At 40.2% G+C, this 20,304-nt stretch overlaps 2 protein-coding genes and 1 pseudogene across 4 annotated transcripts; all 3 read left to right on the top strand.

The window, feature by feature from the left end:
- Positions 1-3,353: 3,353 nt before the first annotated feature.
- Positions 3,354-7,606, top strand: LOC111945263 (beta-microseminoprotein-like). Of its 2 annotated transcripts, XM_023947947.2 has the most exons (4): positions 3,354-3,443; positions 5,789-5,885; positions 6,271-6,373; positions 7,243-7,606. In XM_023947947.2, exons 1-4 carry the CDS (start codon positions 3,441-3,443, stop codon positions 7,370-7,372), a joined length of 333 nt encoding a protein of 110 aa, XP_023803715.1. In that variant the 5' UTR covers positions 3,354-3,440; the 3' UTR covers positions 7,373-7,606. The 2 variants fall into 2 exon arrangements, with proteins under 2 accessions (XP_023803715.1, XP_086756066.1); XM_086899940.1 differs by lacking the exon at positions 3,354-3,443 and having other exon boundaries at positions 5,750-5,885.
- Positions 7,607-10,087: 2,481 nt separating this feature from the next.
- LOC111931128 (beta-microseminoprotein pseudogene) lies at positions 10,088-11,804 on the top strand (annotated as a pseudogene). Its single transcript, XR_015290068.1, has 3 exons — positions 10,088-10,157; positions 11,336-11,438; positions 11,605-11,804. The product of XR_015290068.1 is annotated as a beta-microseminoprotein pseudogene (transcript).
- A 3,017-nt stretch (positions 11,805-14,821) lies between these two features.
- LOC111945262 (beta-microseminoprotein-like) lies at positions 14,822-18,720 on the top strand. Its single transcript, XM_023947945.2, has 4 exons — positions 14,822-14,962; positions 16,084-16,192; positions 17,411-17,516; positions 18,222-18,720. Exons 1-4 carry the CDS (start codon positions 14,960-14,962, stop codon positions 18,349-18,351), a joined length of 348 nt encoding a protein of 115 aa, XP_023803713.2. The 5' UTR covers positions 14,822-14,959; the 3' UTR covers positions 18,352-18,720.
- The last annotated feature ends 1,584 nt before the right edge of the window (positions 18,721-20,304 follow it).

Raw genomic sequence — 20,304 nt, 5'->3', positions numbered from 1 at the left:
CGTGAGGTGTAGGAATCCTTATGTCAGGAATAGGGAAACTTAACTTCCATGTTGTCTCTTCCTTCTGAATTCCTCTATTCAGGTCATAAGCTCTGAAACTTGAAATCTCTGGCACACTTGAGGTAGTCACCCAAAATCATGCATCAAGTCAGCATCAGAATGAAGAAATAAAAAAAGTCCTGAATCACAGTCCCATGGTTTTCTACTTTAGTCTTTAGCAAAACTTTGAAATGTGAAACTCATAGGACTAATGAAGTAGTGCTACCCTTCCACTTTTGGAAACAGATCGAGATTAAACTTCTCATATCAATTGAAGTATCATAGTTGATAGAGTAAGAGTAAGGATGACTGTGAACTTATGTTCTAGGTTAGACCCAGGAAAGCCTTTCACCAAGTGTGTGCTTGATAACAAAGAGTGGCTTCACTGCAGACAATGGAATCCAGAGGGATCAAATACAGATATACATAAGTGCTTAGCTAGACCCAAGCCCTAAGATCTAATTTGAAGGGTACAGAAGTTAATGGGAATTTTGCAGCCTTCTTCAGTAGGTTCAAACCTATTTAAGCTAAAGACATATTGGAGGTTTAGTTATCGGCATGACTTAATGTACAAATATTTATTTACATGATATATTTAAGTTCTATGGAATTAGGAGTGAGCTTTGCAAAAAACTTATTCTCTCATTGGGTATTAAGCCACCATGAGGACACCAGCATTTTTGATGGAAGGTAAGAACACCAAATCATAGAATGGTTTGGGTTGAAAGGGGTCTTAAAGATCATCTAGTTCCAACCTCCGGGCCATTGGCAGGGACACCTTCCACTACGTCAGGTTGTTCAAAGCCCCATCCAGCCAGGCCTTAAATACTTCCAGGGATGGGCCAGACACAAGTTCTCTAGGCAACCTATTCCAATGTCTGAACACCCTCACAGTAAAGAATTTCTTCATAATAACAATTCTAAATATGCCCTCTTTCACTTTAGAATCATGACTCCTTGTCCTGTCATTTCCCTTCTCGTCTTTCCTACAATCCCCTATTAAGAACTCTGCATGCTCTGGAGAAATTAGTGCAGTGCTATGGAAGCAATTATCCTTGAAAAAAATGTGTATTGAAAAGAGGAATTCACTGGAGATGTAGCCAGATCTAAGATTTCAGGAAGGGACTAAATTCTTTTATAGCAAGATCTGTGTATCCTCAGGCAGGTGATCCAAAGGCACCCAAAAGTGTCAGCCTAGAGCAGACAGTCCACAGCACAGCTGGCAGGGCTCTGGCACCTTTGTCAAGAAATCACTGGCAGAAGAATAAGGTATTGTGCCTAACAAGCACTTGAAAGCAAAACCAGTCTTGCTTTGAGGTGTCTATCAAAAAGCCAGAGAAGGACTGGCATAAAATTTCCTGTTCAGCCCAGGGTGACCTTCTGGTAGCAAAGCCTGCACATGGCAGGTGAAATGAAGGGAATATTTTACTACAGTGTACAAGGCACAGGAGAGTGCACATCACCCATAGTTTCTCTACATTTGTATGAAAGGCTTATATCAAGAGATCTGGAAAAATACACACAACCGTCACTGATAGAGTTTGCAAATGATACTTAACGTGCCAAACTAAGCCCAGTCATCTTAATGGCAAAATAAACTGTGCTTACTTAGTTCATGCTTTAGATAGTTTTTTGGTTGGTTGTTTTTTTTTTTTGTTTTTTTGTTTTTCATTTTGGAGGAGTAGGGTTTTTTAACAACTCTGTAAAGCATAAAATTTCTATTAACAGTGCCCCTGAGAAGAATTTAGGGATAGAAAGCAAGCATTTTCTATCTAGAACAATATGAGGTGCAAGATGGTTAATGAGGTGCCTGGATACATACAACACTTACATGCTTTTATGCCTTGTTTTTTATTCAGATTTAAAATGAGATACTGTCAGGTTGGAGACTGTGCAGAAATGGGTGGCATGAATGGAAATAAGTTTGTGCTACAGAACTGAAGGTGAAAGCTGCTAAGGTTGTAAGCTGACTCAACACTCTGTAAACATAGACAAGAGGAAGAGTTGAATGATAAAGTACTGTGACCTACCATGCCAGAAGCAAAGGGTGAGAAAGGATATTTATTGAATTTTTTCAATAATTGACTATCATTAAATTTCAACATGACTATCACTAAATTAAAATTTTAAAATGTAGTGATTATATCAGAAAAAAACCCCCAGAAGTCAGGTGTTTGGTCAGACAATTGAATGCTTAGGAACTTTTCATTAATTATGTCTTTCTTACTAAAGAATTATCAAACCTGCATGGACTTCATCTTTAGCATTTCCTTCAGGGAGGTAATGGAATTCTGTTGTGATGTACTTTAATTTCTTTTGCTCCTGCTGAATTATTTGGGTCAAATTAGCTATTACTAGTATGTAGCAATACATAGTGCATAGGAAAAAATGACAACTTTTCTTGCCACCATTGCAAAGTATATAACTCTGTGTTCAATTTATTCTACAAAAAACAAGTCCCAAATGATTTAGCTTATTTTTTCGGTCTCTAAGCCTAATAATCATAGGCTAAATTTCTTGTAGCTGATGATAAGTCTCCCTCAGGAATGAGTTTCAAATTGCTTGGCAGCATCGGTAATGAAGTATTTGAAATGTAGGTAGGGCCACAGCTGGATATTGCTTTCTGAAAAGAGGTTGCAGGAGCAAGAGAAAGCAGAATACTTGATTAACACTGAAATTTATTACTTCTTGGGAAAGTGGTCATTTAAAAGTGATTGTATACTCTACTATGATTATCAGGTCAAAGCTGGAACAATTCCACATGAGTAACAGCAGGGTTTTTATTTGAGAGGAATATTTTATTTTGGAGGAAGAGAAGGAGAGATGCTGTAGTGGGATCCAGCTTCAGCTAAGGTCTCCATGTTAAGAGGTTTTGTTCCCAGTACCTTTGGTTATCTTGCAGTGCACACCACAGCACCAGCCATGAGTATGCAAAGATCTGGCAAAAGCTCCATTTGCTATTAATACCTAATGCACTACTCAGCATGTTCCAGCCCACTGATAGCAGAAAGGATTTTGTGTGCATTCCTACCCCACCTAAAAATCACCTAGCTGGATAATACTGTCTACAGCTTAGCTATCAATACTTGTATTCCATCAGAAAGGCATTTTTCCTAATCATAACGCTTCCAAGGAATACAAAATTCTGGCCTCATCAATTTATCCAGGCCAGTGCTCTACAAAACCAAACATTTTCTCATTGCCAGCTGGAAAAACTTCAGAGATTTCTTTGGATATTACAAAACAGCTGCATTTGCATTGAGCAGGCTTTTTTCCCCTCCACCTAGACATGAATTGCACAACATAAAGTCACCATAAAATATTTGCTCTCTGATTCCACATAAAGAAAGCTGAAGCTTTCTCTGGAACCACAGAGCTCTTTGGAAGCCAAGCATTCCACAATGGTAAGTCAAAAGTTTAGATTGGTTTGGGATTTTTTCATAGTGGGGATGTAGATAGGTATTTGCTTTAGAACTGCAAAAGGAGAGCATTTCAGAGAATCATCTAGTTATCCATTTTAAATGTGGCTATATTGTATTTCAGACCTGTAAGATGCAAAGACAGGAGGACACCTCTGTGAAGGTTACTGTGAATTTTGTTCTTTGTATTGTAATTCTTTGCAAGAAACTGTACAGATATATCTTAGGCTTTCACTAGCTGTTATCCTTTCCTCAGAAATGTTTGTGAAAACATTCAAAGTTTTGCAAACATTTAGGACCTTGTTTTTTAAACTTATCAGTGTGAAGTACAGTTTAAAATATTGTCATTTTGCAAAGAAGAGTATATTTTATCCATGTTTATTTTCCTGTTCTTCACTTTTGATCCCTCAAATTTTGTCCTGATCCATCTCCTCAGGCCTCCAAAGGTGTTTGCAGAATTGAATCAATAGTTAGGTAATGATAAATAGACCGACAAAGTCCTATGGCCTGGTTTTCCTGTAATTTGTGCTCACATTATCCCAAAGGCCCAGACATCAAGAGCCACCTTTGATGAGCATCTCAGGAACGGCACGGGTTCTACAGAGGAGGCAGTAGTTTCTATAATATATGTTGATTCATAAACAGGGGAGAAATTACCATTTGCTTCTTTCTCTGCTTAAGTTTTGTTCCTAAGTTTCTGTTACTTAGCTGACAAATCATTTGCTTGTTGCAGCATAAAGAATATTCAGACGTCTGATTGAACACCACAGACTTCCCATTATGTTTCTGTTTAGTTTCAGTGGAAGGTCTAAAATTCTGATCTTTAGAGAGAGGAGCATGGCCAAGCTCATGTGACTGGCATTTTCAGGAATACCATGATAAGGAAAATGCTGGCAGGAAAAAAATGATAAAACATTAACAGAAGACAGCACAACAAATGAAGTTTTTTTGTATTTTTTATAGAAATACGAGTTACATGGCATGGACTATCTATGTTGTTGCAAACACGTGACCCAGGCACCACAGGATAACACACATCAGGGGTTTTAGTCTTTAACTTCTCTCATTCTGGCTATGGTGCTCAGCATGACAACTGTCTCTATTCTAGCCTAAAGCCTCAGGAACTCCACATCACAGAACCACAATGAAAATGAAGCATTACACCCTTTCCAGACCACTCCACAAACCCTCTTCCTCCTTGCTTTCACTACACCGTGTCACTCAGTTCCATAAGAAAGCACGACATCTAGGGTTAAAATAGTAAGTTTTTTTCCACAGCAGACCAAGGAGGTTCTCCTTGGCTCACCTCCTGCCTGAGGCTCAGAACCTTTCAATGTCTTAAGGCATTATTATTCAAGTAAGCCAAGCCTCTCACTGCTGTTTTAAGCCCAGTTTCAAGCAGCAACAGCCTCAGCAAGAGCTTCTGAAGTTCAGAACCGTAGCTTGGAAAGATCTGCTCATTTAAAATCCTTACATGTTAGTCTGCAAGTGCTATCAAGAAAATGTAAATAACTTCCTCCATTGCTTCTCAGTCTCTGGCAATTACAAAAATTTTCCTTTAAGTTATTCAGATGGAGCAACCCCTCAAAATAAGCCCCTGCTCTTTCCTGATTCTCCAGACCCTCTACCCCGGTAAAAAGTCATGCAGGCTTTTTCAAAAATAGTTCTGAATGTTCAGCAGGTCTCAAGGAATGTATCTGAAGGCCTCTTAGAGATGATTAGCTGTTGCCCCCACTAGACAAAAGGAGGTGTGTCCTGTACCCAGTCCCAACCTGTGTCTGCACAGTTTGACAAGATGGCTCTGGTGATCCGAAGTACAATGTACAGCACTGGAATTTTGCCCAAAGACACATAACTAACCAGCCACTTTTGTCAAAAAACCTACTGGAACAGGTTTAGATCTGAGCTCTCCTCTCCATTGCAAAATGTAAAGAAATTGCTCTACCCAAAAGTGAAGCAATGGAATGCTGAACACAGATTTGCTGGAGAAATATCTAGAGCTGACTCAAAGGCAATAAATAAAGCACTGACAAGAGCATGGTAGGGCTTTCAAGTTTGTAATACTACTGAAGTTTAGTGTGATTTCTAGAGACTGAATTTTAGCAGGGAGTGATGCTGCTGATGCAGTAAAATAATGCCGTTCTGTATCTTCCCACCTAAATGAAAAAAATCATCAATGCAAGGAAATATCTGGAGTGTACTTTTCCACTATTTTCACATACACATAAGGTTATTACTAATTTTGATTCGGGTTCAGTGACAGCTTTTGAAAACAGAGCTAATCAATGTGGATTAAAATGCATGGCATGAGTCCTGTGTTTCTTTTACAGAAGAGCTTTCTGGCTTTCCTTGTTGTGATGGGCATAGTGACCCTGGGTGATGCATACTGCTGGAGTAAAATTCACAAGGAAGGGGAGGCCAAAAACGGTAAGAACAAGGAAGCTCCTCTGACCTGGTTGCTCTGTGGTAGCTTGGCTCTATGTGGAGCTGCCAAGGAAGGGCTCAAAATATGAGAGAGGGGCAAGACATTGGAAAAACACAAGTAGGGGGCTCCAGCAGCAAGTTGCCAAAAGTAGGGGGAAAACAAAGTCTTTCCCTGGGCTGCAGCAATATTATTGCAATTGGTGGCAGGTTGTTATTGCTATTCCAGCACATGAGGCTCATTCAGGAGCTGAGAGAGTAAAACCCAATTCCTTGCACTTTACTATTGGCTGGAATTACATTTTCAGAAAGGCCCAAATAATTGTGAAACTCTTCAGCCTTTATGTGGAGGCTTAAAGAACATGCTGTGTTTTGCTGCTGTCTTATGCAGGCTGTATGCTGAATGGAAAACTGTATCCCTTTGGGCACATTGAGAGGACAGAGGAGTGCTACAGATGCAACTGCAGTGAACGTGGAATGGATTGCTGTGCCCTGTAAGTCTGAACTTCTTATTACCATTATTGCTTGTAGGATGAGCACAGCTTTCCATTGCTGAGAATGAATGGGTTTGTAAGGGCACAAGAGAGCCTTTTCTCACCCATGCCACAGAACTAGTGAAAGGCACGTATAGGTCTTGATTGGTTGGGTCCTTAGCTGTGTTTGCCTTAGCTCATTTTTGCCTTAGCTCACTGGGAGTGGATACAAGCCTTTCCAGGCACATCCACTTGGTGGTTGCCCTTATTTTTTAAGGAACTTGTGAACCCCTCTTTCACTGCAGTTAAGTCTTTCATTAGCTGAGACCGTGGGGGTAGGGAGGAATGACTTAAGTGACATTTCCCTAAAGAGCTTATCATGATCTGAATCCCTTTCCTGAGGTGCTTTTCTCCACTGAATATTCTAAATGTACAATGACAATGCTCTGCTCTGGAGTATCTCTCCAGCATCCTCCTTTTCTCCTCTCCTGCTTTCTCCAAGGTCCAAAATACCTTGATGATGATCTTTGTTTAGGTGGCACAGTGTATCAGGGACAAGCCACCACATTCTATGCATACAGGATATAATGAAAAATTAAAGGAAAAAAGAGAAAAGATGCCAAGCCCATGCTTATGTCACACTGCAGAATGCTGTTCTAGAAATCCCATTGCTAGTGCTGTGCATCCTGGTACATCTGCACAGCACAGTGCACGGGGCATCATTTGAGGCTCTGGAAGCTGCAGCTGTGTGGTACTCAAGCTAGCTCAGGTGCCCTGAGCCATAGTTTCATACTTCTCTCACTCAGCAGTAGTTCAACCTATAATCACTGAAGTATTGAAACTTTGCTTACTCTCAAGCTAACATTTCTCTTTCTCTTTACCACGGGCAGCTTTCATACTCCTATTGCTTTCGACAAAAAGAAATGTAAAGTAGTTTTCAACAAAGAGCGCTGTGACTACGATGTGGTGCAGAAGGATGACCCCTCAAAGCAGTGTGTTGTCTATTCTCGTGTGGGCTAAACACCTGCTCCAAACCTCTCTGCACTGCAGAATTCCTCTCCTTCCTACAGATGCTGTTCCATCACAGAGAAGCACGATGACATGGGAAAATCTTGTAAAAAAGAGCACTTCAGTAGCTCACTTCTAACCTCCTAATTATCCTAATTCGGCTTACAAGATGCATAATTAGAGTGTCTAATTTCTGTCATTACTGCCTTTGTTGACTACAATAAATTCAGATGAAACACCCATAAATGCTTCATATTGATGTTTTGTTGTCTGCAGTGACATGGGGAAATGCCGTCTTTTTTGGGAAAGAAATGCATTTGGCTCTCTATTCTGACATGCTGTGCACCAGTACCCTGGCACAGGCCACTGACATGCTTTACAGGTTCTCTTCTAGCCAGGTGTCCAAATCCATTATCATTTTGAAGTGATGCACTATTTGGGTCTGTAGAATGGCTCCTATTCAGGGCACATGAACTTTTGGTAAGACCTGTGCTGCTAACACCTCAGAAAAATCATGAGGATGAGAGATCATCATCGTCTTTCTCCCATTTTTTCCCCTTATTTTCATCAATGTCACCACCCAACATTGGCAGCAACTGTTCATGTCCATTGGCCACTCTGACCAGACCTAAAGTTTAAAGCAATGTTAAACTTTGAACTCTGATACTTTGACTGTGCCAAGCCCTGGTTCTGAAAGTCTGCACACACTGTGTTGCTTTAGTGGTTCTCGCCCACTCTGAAAAAGAGATCTAGATCAGTCCCTGGAGACACGCTTCCTCATGGCAGCAGAGCTTGCTGTATTGACAATGCAGATGCCTTCTGTGCCTTCAGTAAAATTCCCTACATTCACAGAAGAATGAAGTTCAGCTTGAAAGCAGGGCTTGGAAATCAAATCTCCCACCTGGCAATGCCTAAAATGTCCTAAATCTGCCCACATATATGAGACCAGACAACAACACCCTGCTAAATGCTGCTTCTACATGGAGCTCTCAGCTCCAGAACTGGATATTAAAAAGTGACAACAGAGTATAGTGAACCGTTCCATGGTTTGAAAATAAACACACCTTCCAAAACAAGTGTATTGTTTAATCAAGTTCCATGATCACAACAAATCTGCTGTATTACAAGTATGAGGCTACACACAGCTAAGCATTCTTTGAGCACAGATCCTCACTTGGCCCCAAATCAAGTGGAAATCTACATTCATTCAGCAGGGATATTTCCTTCACAAGGTGATCTATCTCAAGCTCTGTGAGCCGTTATTAAAATCAGAAGGATTTAATGTAGTGTATTTTCTCTGGCTTTATTAATTTGTTTATGAGCTTTTTTTGAGGTTTCTAAGACCTGCAAGCAATATACCTTGGTTTGGGGAAAAAAAAAAATCCAAGTATTTTGCAGGCACTGGTATTACATGCTTCATCTTTTAAATTTCTCTGTGCTGTGGGCTGGATATCAGTCAATAGCTCTGCATTTCTGCACAAGTGGTTCCTGTAAAGATGAAAAATGTGAGGGGCCAGAATAAAGAGTCAGCTCAGCTTTTTCCAGTATAGCTGTTTGCATATGCTGTTTAAAAATCTTCATTCCCATTCACTGATTCCATCCTATCATGCCTCTAAAGGGAACATGTGAAAACAAGAGTTCTCATGTTGCTTAATGTCCTAAAGTAAGTTTTGCCCAAAAGATTTTTGTGTTCTGGAGCAGAACAGCAATTTTGAAACTTGTCCTGAATGGCTTTTCTGGTTTTATACTAGTTCATGTCAAAATTACACAAAACACAGCCTCAGCTGATGCACCTGAAGGAATGTTCCCGCTTAGAGAAAAAACAACCACAGCTTCTTAGGGAAGTGATATTTTGAGAATGGAGATCAACAACTTCCTCCATAAGTAGGTCTCAGAACTGTCTCTTGAGAAAATTTGGTTTTCAGAACTTATGGGTTTATTTAAATTTTATTTACAAAAATGAAGAATTTAATGAATAACAAAATTTGGAGCTGCCTAATGGAATACTTTTTAATTTGAAGCATTGAGAGGTACAGACATCAAGATTAATATCCAGTTGTAGTAGCCTAGAACTATGCCATATGACATTGAAGTATTTCAGAAGTCCAATTTTTTTTTCCAGCAAAGCTCACAAATGAAATGAGGAAAGATTTTGTCTAAAATTTATGTAAATCAGTTTATTTTCCTCAATCTTATTTTGGAGGAAGAGAAGGAGAGATGCTGTAGTGGGATCCAGCTTCAGCTAAGGTCTCCATGTTAAGAGGTTTTGTTCCCAGTACCTTTGGTTATCTTGCAGTGCACACCACGGCACCAGCCATGAGTATGCAAAGATCTGGCAAAAGCTCCATTTGCTATTAATACTTAATGCACTACTCAGCATGTTCCAGCCCACTGATAGCAGAAAGGATTTTGTGTGCATTCCTACCCCACCTAAAAATCACCTAGCTGGATAATACTGTCTACAGCTTAGCTATCAATACTTGTATTCCATCAGAAAGGCATTTTTCCTAATCATAATGCTTCCAAGGAATATGAAATTCTGGCCTCAACAATTTACCCAGGCCAGTGCTCTACAAAACCAAACATTTTCTCATTGCCAGCTGGAAAAACTTCAGAGATTTCTTTGGATATTACAAAACAGCTGCATTTGCATTGAGCAGGCTTTTTTCCCTCCACCTAGACATGAATTGCACAACATAAAGTCACCATAAAATATTTGCTCTCTGATTCCACATAAAGAAAGCTGAAGCTTTCTCTGGAACCACAGAGCTCTTTGGAAGCCAAGCATTCCACAATGGTAAATCAAAAGTTTAGATTGGTTTGGGATTTTTTCATAGTGGGGATGTAAATAGGTATTTGCTTTAGAACTGCAAAAGGAGAGCATTTCAGAGAATCATCTAGTTACCCATTTTAAATGTGTCTATATTATATTTCAGACCTGTAAGATGCAAAGACAGGAGGACACCTCTGTGAAGGTTACTGTGAATTTTGTTCTTTGTATTGTAATTCTTTGCAAGAAACTGTACAGATATATCTTAGGCTTTCACTAGCTGTTATCCTTTCCTCAGAAATGTTTGTGAAAACATTCAAAGTTTTGCAAACATTTAGGACCTTGTTTTTTAAACTTATCAGTGTGAAGTGCAGTTTAAAATATTGTCATTTTGCAAAGAAGAGTATATTTTATCCATGTTTATTTTCCTGTTCTTCACTTTTGATCCCTCAAATTGTATCCTGTTCTATCTCCTCAGGCCTCCAAAGGTGTTTGCAGAATTGAATCAATAGTTAGGTAATGATAAATAGACCAACAAAGTCCTATGGCCTGGTTTTCCTGTAATTTGTGCTCCCATTATCCCAAAGGCCCAGACATCAAGAGCCACTTTTGATGAGCATCTCAGGAACAGCATGGGTTCTACAGAGGAGGCAGTAGTTTCTATAATATATGTTGATTCATAAACAGGGGAGAAATTACCATTTGCTTCTTTCTCTCCACACAAGAGATTTCTGCCTTTACTTGTTGTGATGGGCAGTATAGTGACCCTGTGTGATGCTTTCTGCTTTGGGGTGCCTCAGATTCCAGGGAGGCCCTAGAGGTAGAACCATGGAAGTTCCTCTGACCTGCTTGCTCTGTGGTAGCTTGGCTCTATGTGGAGCTGCCAAGGAAGGGCTCCAAATACGAGAGTGGGGCAAGACATTGGAAAAACACAAGTAGGGGGCTCCAGCAGCAAGTTGCCAAAAGTAGGGGGAAAACAAAGTCTTTCCCTGGGCTGCAGCAATATTATTGCAATTGGTGGCAGGTTGTTATTGCTATTCCAGCACATGAGGCTCATTCAGGAGTTGAGAGAGTAAAACCCAATTCCTTGCACTTTACTATTGGCTGGAATTACATTTTCAGAAAGGCCCAAATAATTGTGAAACTCTTCAACCTTTATGTGGAGGCTTAAAGAACATGCTGTGTTTTGCTGCTGTCTTATGCAGGCTGTATGCTGAATGGAAAACTGTATCCCTTTGGGCACATTGAGAGGACAGAGGAGTGCTACAGATGCAACTGCAGTGAACGTGGAATGGATTGCTGTGCCCTGTAAGTCTGAACTTCTTATTACCATCATTGCTTGTAGGATGAGCACAGCTTTCCATTGCTGAGAATGAATGGGTTTGTAAGGGCACAAGAGAGCCTTTTCTCACCCATGCCACAGAGCTAGTGAAAGCTCTCAAGCTAACATTTACTTTCGCTTTACCACTGGCAGCTTTCATATTCCTATTGCTTTCAACAAAAATAAATGTAAAGTAGTTTTCAACAAAGAGCACTGTGACTATGATGTGGTGCAGAAGGATATAAAATTAATACAATTCTTTGATAACTCCTGTCCTGGGAGGGATCTGAGGGCCTAGGCTTTGAAGTTTATGGGTATATGAACCTCAGGCTTAAGAAAGTGTCTTCGCCAAGATAAAACACCCTTCTACCACCTTTACAATATGTTCTTGCGTAAACAGTGCACTGTATATTTTAGTATTGTTGCTGTGTGCCTTTCCTTAAGATGGTTGTCCTTTCTCACACACAAATGTGACAGACTTGAATAGAGTAAAGCCAAAGTACATTATATGTAGCACTGTCAATTTAATGTCAAGAAGGGTTTGTTTGTAAAATCACGTTTACTTATGATCTGTGAGCTGAAATTCTTCATGCTCCCTCTGGTTTTTCACCTCTCTATAGGGGTAATAATCAACCTACTGGCTTAAATGACTGGATACACAAACTGCTGTAATGTGTTCTGCACTTACTCTCCCACACAGAGAGCTGATCCCTCTCAAGAATGTGAGAGCGGCACTGAAATGCTGGCCTAAAATGCAAGGTTCTTAGACTGCTTTCATTTTAGTGCACCTCTCTGAGCTGTCCACAGATATTAGGTGGTTTACTGGGCTATTTTAATAGCATTACTGCTCTGAAATCATGCTGTATTTCTCTCTGGTGATTGCCTTGCACCAAAACACACAGGAAAAAAATGAGTTGGTCATCTTACATTACTCTGATTATCTCTGTTGTTATAAGTAAACTGTAACCAGAAACTCCAGCTGAAGAAATAGCAAGGTAAATCTTGAACAAAGTCTCCAAGACTTTTCTCTTAGAGGGAAAGACTCTTCCCTTAGGAAGGAAGAGGATACTCTATCCATCAGAATAAGTGGAAAGGAGGCACAGAAGTGGGCAGAGCAATGATATTCTTGTAATGTTTTTAGTAAGGCATTATCCAGTTGGGAAGCAAATATAAGATTTCAACAGAGCTACAACTGTTAGAGAAACCTGTTCCCTACCCAAGCAAGGCACCCATCATCCTATACATGAACAACATGAAGAAATGTGATGTTATGTGGGTCACAAATGACCCAAATAATCAGTACATGAGCAGACTATCCCCATAGAGTTTGCTGTTGTGAGTGGTTTCAGCACCACAGCATTTTGTTAGATTTCCTCTGAATTCACAGACCATGCAAAAGGCTTCTTCATTGTCCCTTAACACGGCCCAGGCTTAGGCAGGTCACTGCTGTGGTCCCAAGAAAACTGTTTGCTAGTTCCCTCCATAGCTTGCCTAGCTCTCTGCATGGCTTGCACCTAGAAAACAGGGGGAGGTCCTGCAGTGGGAGCAGATGGGCAGCCTGGAAAGTTGAGAAATACACAAGCATGTTGGTGGGATGTTTCGTTGTTTCATAGTTGAGCAATGAGTGCATTCTTTGTTACTCAGCATCAACCCAGAAAGTTGTCCTTTTTTCATTTTGGCTATAACAAATCCCATAAGTTTTACTCCAGAACATCTGCAGCATCACAAATTTCCATGTGACTGATAATTCTTATTCACAAGAACTGCTGCAAGGTGCCTGACAAGCAAAAACTGCACGGCAAGTACATAACATGCAAGAAGAAAAATTAAATGGCTCAGGAATTTTAACAGAATAAATGCAGTGCAATTTGATGGCCCTTTTATTCCAAAATATTGTGGAACATTTGTTCCAGATGACCTCTGAGGACATGGAGGAGCCAATACCTTGAGCAGGATCCCATGCTACTTCCCACAGTATCGTCAGCTTAGAGGAAATTGTTATTTCTCAATAGCTAAAGGTTACAAAGAGCCAGCATGCAAAGCTAGGACACATCCTTAGGCCCTGATGTACATGAATTAGGTCAGGCAGCACAGGAGCAGGATGTGAGAAGGGAGACTGAACTCCCTCCATCTTCACTACAACCAACACAAAAGGCAGCTTTGGCCTAGGATTGGGGTCTAATACTTGAACATCCTACTATGCCTTTCCTCCTCTCCTTTAATTGGAAAATTAGCATGGTCTCAAACACCAGCAATATCCCAAACCACAATGATGCTGTTCAATTGGCTTCACACATATTTCTGAGACATCCAAAGTGAATATGTGGACTCTTTTGATTTCAATGAAGAAATCCCCAGGGCTGACATGTCCACTGATTAGGAGTCAAGGGTATGACTTATCCTTCATTTCAGTGCAGGGCATAAATCAGCATTGCCAGGTCTAATTTACTAGTGACAGGCTGATTGCCACAGCTTTATCAAACACCTTGCAAGCACTTCATCTCTTTTCTGTCATCCTGAAGAGTGATGGTCTAATAACAGAAGAAAAACCAATTTTCCCAACCAGCTTACTGAGTTGAAAGGCAGTTAAGATGTTGCTGGCAGTAGTGGTCTCACTGTGACCTTCATCACACCAATTCTGGCCTTCTCTCATGGACCTGCTGAGCTACCTCTCAGCTCTTGGGGTTGGGCAGAAGTGTGGAGTATCCAACCCAACTTAGAGTTCAGCCTCTACTCCCAAAACCACACAAGAAGTCACCACAATTATGCAGTCAGAGTACTTAGTTCAGGTACTGCAAACCCTGCAGCTCTGGTAATAAGGGAAAGACTTCATCACCAAGAAGAGCCACATAGTTTGAAGTACTTGAACCTAGTATGTGAAAGCTAAGCAAAATGGAACCATACTGCACCTCTTTGCAATGAAATTACTGTCCTAAGCAGTTGGAAAGCGTGTCTCCCCTGACATATCCAGTCTCTGCAGAAAAGGAATAGTTTCTCACTGGCTATAAGAATTAAGATATAAAATATATAATGCCTCTTTCTTCATAAGAGAGGACCTGAGCATATGCATCTTCTACATGATGGAAAGCTGAACAAGGAAAATTATTATCTAGGACCCATGTTTTAAACCCTAGATGGCTCAAACTAAGCATGTAATTTTGTTGTGAGTGACAACCATCATGTCTCTAATGGTTTTCTCAGGGCAAGTGGTAAATATTCATTCTATCCTTGAAAAATGCTTCCTGTAACTGCCTCCCAACTGTGGCACAAAAGCCACACCTATTTCTCCACTGTCTGTTAAAACAAATCTTTCTTCCTGTATGTAATTGCCTTATCCTAATAATGTCCACCCCATGAGGTCATTTTGCAGAAACTTCATTGGTGCTAGATATGCACGGTCAGTTTGCTCAAGGGCTGTTACCACAAATTCCCTCTCTATATAAAGTCTCTGAGAAGATGAGCTTTGCACCAGCCATCTCCTTACTGGAAGTCTCATAATTCTGCAAGGATGGTGAGTCCTTACATCTTGTACTGTAAAAGACCATGGTATGTTGCTATAGATTTTAAGGGAGTTTCTGTTGGATTTATCTCAGTACTTGACATGTTAAGAAACTTGGAGAACGTATAAATTCTGTGTTATGAGAACAAGAGTCAGAGGTGAATGCAGGTAAGAATTTGGGGTGAAAAGTCTGGATAATATCTGAACATTTCACTGAACTCCAAAAAAAAAAGGTACCTTGATTTTTATTCCTTTGTCACTCTGTTGCAGTTTTTTGGGTTTTAATCTCTCTTCTGCAAAATAAAATGTTACATTTGCCTCCTCTCATCTCTTGGGAATGACTTCTTTTCAGAAGTCACCAGTCCTACACTGTCTGAAACAACACATATACATACAGTATGTGTATGTGATTCTTGGTCTACCTTTCTTCTCTTACCAAAACTTTAATCACAATAAATCTTAATTAATCACAGCTAATTCCATTTTAGAATTCTTGCACTTATTTCCTTCATATCCCCAAAGGAAGCCCTTCAAACATTCCAAACTAATACTGAAACTTCAGCTGAACTTTCAGAAAAAACCCACTAACAAAGGTCACAGAATATAGGATTATCTAGGTTGTAAGTGACACCTGCAAGTAAGGTACAGGGCCAAGTCTTGAGTATTCAACTTCAGCTTAAGTTATTTCACTTGTTCCTAATCCTTCAATATTAGTGTGAAACATTCTGTAGTTCTTCAGACTGCAGTAAAGACATTTTTTCAACTCTAAGTGAGGTTAGTGGAAAAAATAGTTAGCAACCAACTCTACAGAGAAAAAAAAAAAAGACAAAAAAAAAAATAAATGGAGAGTGGAAAGGAATAGAACACACATTTTCCACAAACAGTATCTGGGCCTACTAGTCTGTACTTGATTTTAACGACTAGGAAAGACAGACATTTTTTCCCCTCCCATATGATGCTTTATCTCCACTTCTACAAATGGTTTAGTATTCCTGAAAAGTATGTTAAAGTGTCTAAACTGCAGTAGACAATTGGATTTTAATTTGAAACCACAATGTATTTTCCTGTTATTTATTATCAAGGCATCTTAATAGTTACTGAAGGATTGGTATGAATTCTGTTTTCTTGTTCAGAACACCATCGTGGCCTGCCTTCTCGCTCTTGCCATCAGCATGCCATTGTCTGATGCTTCTTGTGCCCTTATGCCATTCAAGCCAGGGATGTCCAATGGTGTGGTTGTAGGTAAGAAGTCAACTGCCCTCAACTTGACAGACATCATCAGAATCACTGCTTGATTTGATTTGTCCATTCTGTGCAATTCATCACAATTTAGAAATAAGTAGAAACAGTGGAGAGGAATTAAAGGGAAATGGGGTATGGAGAGCATTATTATAATATGCTATAAAAGGAACAAGTTATTCCATGAGCTTCACACAGACCAAATTGCAAATGTTCTTTTTCCAGGGAAGTAGCATAGTTTTAGTTTACCCATCTGCAAGAAGTAGTAACTCTTATTTTTACCATGGAATCACATCTAGAAATCAGAGAAGGGAGAGCACATGTGTGTAAGCGTGTGTAGTCAGTATGGAACAGGAAACAGATTGACAATATTCAGAAACATGCAATTTACTCATGTCCTGTTTCTGTATCCCAAAACAAATACTTAAAAGAAGAATGGCTGTATCCCTTGAGTCTGGATCTGCCCTTCCTGAACACAGCTAGTCTGTCAGTCTACAGATGAGGAGAGCTGCAGGAAAATAAGTTCCCAAAAGAGAAGCATGCTATTTTTTGGACACTGCAAGAGTTGATGTGTGCCAATATGCAAAAAAACCCTAGGTAGTCTAAAATACAGCTTTACCTGGGAAAGCTGGTGCTACAACTTGAAGAAGTGAGTTAACATTGCCAGAGAAAAGAACATTTATAGGCAAAGACACAACCTAGAGGCCCCAACACTCTCTCTTGTTCTTTTCTCATAAAATTCTGCTTTCCAGATCAGTTATTTAGGAGGCCTATTGTCTATTCTGTGGCTGTTGAACAGGAACTTTACACCCAATATTTGCTTTCTTCCTGCAGCTGAGGACAGGGAAAAGTTTTCTGGCCAGATGTAGTCTTGCTTTAAATGAGGAGTCAACAAGACATGGGGTTAATAAGAAAGTCAAAGTCTTTTTTTATCCAGGTCTGTGTCTAGCTGTCCTCCTGGGTGCTTCAAATTCCATACTTGAAGATGAAATACTCCAGGAAACCCCATGCTTCCAAGAACCTCAGGAGACAGAGGGACACAGGTCTCTCTTCTCCATGCATTAGGATAGCACGCCCTGCTCTGTTGGGGAATCTCCGTGTTTGGTAGATAGGGATATTAATGCAAAAAGCCAGCAAAGGTCCCACCCATTTTGTACATGCAACAGTGCTGTTAGTGCAATAGGTCTGACACTGAAGTCTGCTCATACACTACATTTTCAGGCTGCCTTGACGAGGAAGGAAAGGTCCATGAATTTGGTTCCAGATGGAGGACCGAGAACTGCAATGATTGCTCCTGTTCCAGGGATGGAATTGGCTGTTGCACTAGGTGAGTTCACAGTAGCAGTGGGGTTTTTTTCTCTGCTGCCATGATACAGCACAAACCACTTCCCTTCACACAGGAGTTCCTGAGAAATAAACATAACCCTTCTCTCACTCACTTCCTATCACAAAGTTATGCATTAATCCAACACCATCATCTCTGAACATGCAAGAAATTCCTCTGAAAAATAGAGATCGTGTTTAACAAATAATTATTGATTTAAAATAAAAAGAGAATTTAATTATTCTTGGGGATAAAACATCAGGCAAGTTATTGATTCAAGAGAGAACACTCTAAGAAATTTCTATTGATCCTAGTCCAGATCTTCACAAAGCCATACATTGCCTCACTTTCCTCTGTGAAGCAGCTCAAGATACATTATCTGTAATTTTTCCTATAGTGATACCAAACCACTCATGCAATATTAGTTCCATACTGTGGGAGAAGAGACGAAGCAGTGATACTGGAATAACAGATAAACACAACAAACATCCCTGGGGTGTAAATCAGACCGGAAAAACTGAAACTCTCCCTTCATTCTGCTAACACAGCAGGCTAAGTAACATTTGAGCTGGGAGCTTTGTGAAAGTTCCCTTTTCTGCTCCCAAAAGTCTCCTCAGTAAAGCCTCTTCATATCAAAGGTGCAGATACCACCTGAAGTGGAAGCTGCTTACTTCTTGGTCTCATCACCTCTTTCTTTTCCCAACACAGCTATATGATGCCAGTCGACTACGATGAAGAGAAATGTGAAAGCATTTTCAACAAGGACACTTGCTCTTATAAAGTGGTGGAGAAGGATGATCACTCAAAAGAATGCCCAGTCCATTCATGGGTGGGGTAACAGAAGAATGGTGGACTGGGGGCATATTTCCTTTTATTATTTTAATGGTTCTCTCTCACAAATTCAAAGACACTTAAAATGCAGCTGTTGAGGGAAATCTACTCATAAAACCCAACATATAATGAAACTGAGTATCTACTCACAAAAATATCCCTTGGTTTCTCTGCCTTATGCTTCACCGTGAACAAAGAGCTGACTTGTTCCTTCCTTGAGGTCAGATATTAAAAGGTGACATTTTAAAGCATCCTTAGCAGCTGCTAATCTGTATTCTTCTCTGGTCATGTTTCAGTGCCAAGGAACATATTCTATAATCTGTGCACAGTTGTATCTTAAAGCTAAAATAAAATTAAATAAAGCATCAGAAATTCATGTAACTTACATTCTTCTTTAAGGATGAAAACCAAAATAATTAAAATTCCAAAAACCATGGGAAAAAAATGAAAAGATACTTTAAAATTTTTCTGAATGCTCTGTTTTCTATGACAATGTCTTACATAATTAACTTTTGTGCTATATGGCTCCCTGAAGACCAACCTAAAAGAAGTCCTGCAGTATCTACCAGCTACCCAGCGTAACCCAGTACTATTCTTCCATTACACTGACAGAATATCAGACCCAATCCTCAGCCTGAGCTTTGAGTAAAAGAAAGGGTCCTTTATTCAGATTAACCCTTAAAAATGTAAAGGTTTTAAATTGGGCTATGGGCGGCATTGTGGCTGCATAGAGTGACTGATCTGTACTGGGCTCAGACAGGGAAGCAGCTCAGCAAATCCACAGTCAGTAACTGAGAGGGATATGCTTGCCAGTATGAGCTCTCCTTTGGGGGACTGCTTCATAATCTTTGCAGCACATTTATTCAGTTGCCTCTTTCCACAAGTGTCTATGAGCATCCTACATCTCCATGTTCTATTTCTTCACAACAGGAAGTGTGTCCATGCTTCCACAGCTTGTCATTTCAAATTCTGGAATGAGCATATACCTCATGAGCAATGTCCAGACCTGCTGTCTGCAGGGTAAAGGCAAACCTCAGCTTGTATTTGCTTTAAATTAGTGATTCACTAGGTGATGTCCAGAGGTCCCTTTGAATACTGACATTTCTGTGATTCTACCCACATTGCTGGGAGACTCTGTCCCCACTGCAGCTGGGCAGTGAACCTGTTCACTAGCCTTTGCAAGCCCTTGCTGAGATAAAGTATAATTGAAGGCATCTTCTAATGACACCATGCCTAGCACAGACTCTAGCACTTCAAGGTTGAGTCTAGAGGACTTGAAAATAATTTCTGAGAGGCTACTGCACCCTGGTGCATTGAAACTGTAGGGTTGCTCTTTCTAATTTTCACCAAAGGAGGTGACACAGAAAGGGGAACAGCATGGATAGAGAGATGTTTTACCAGGGGAGACAGTGATAAGACAAGGGGTAAAGGTTTTAAAATGAAGAGGCTACATTCAGATTACACAAGGGAGAAATTCTTTAATGCGAGGATAGTGAGACTCTGGAACAGGCTGCTCAGAGAACTTGTGGATGCACCATCCTTGGAAGTGTTTTAGGCCAGGTTGGATGAGGCTTTGAGCAACCTGGTTTGGTGGAAGGTGTCCCTGCTCATGGCAGGAAGGTTGGACTAGATGGCCTCTAAAGGTCTCTTCCAACCCTAAAGAGATGTCTTTCTGACTGCCACAGACTTCCAGGTGCAGTTGTAAAGCAAGTCCATAGAGAGCATCAAGACATAAGTAAGTTGTGACCAAATATTTACTTTCCTTTGTTAAGGCTGACTAGCACCCAAACTTCCAGAAAATCCAGCCTGAAGCAGCACTTCTACACCATCAAGAGCTATTTAGTCACATTTTAAATCCACCCAAGCACCTTTGTCCACCATCTTTCAAGTCTTCTTAGAAGTTTGCTTCTACTGTTTGCTATGATGAAATAGGAAAGCTTAATTTCCTGCCTAATCCAAA

The sequence above is a fragment of the Cyanistes caeruleus genome, chromosome 8, assembly GCF_971803275.1.
Source record: "Cyanistes caeruleus chromosome 8, bCyaCae1.hap1.1, whole genome shotgun sequence".
Lineage (NCBI taxonomy): Eukaryota > Metazoa > Chordata > Aves > Passeriformes > Paridae > Cyanistes > Cyanistes caeruleus.
The sequence above is the reverse complement of the archived record's forward strand: the minus strand, read 5'-3'. Positions and strand labels throughout refer to the sequence as shown.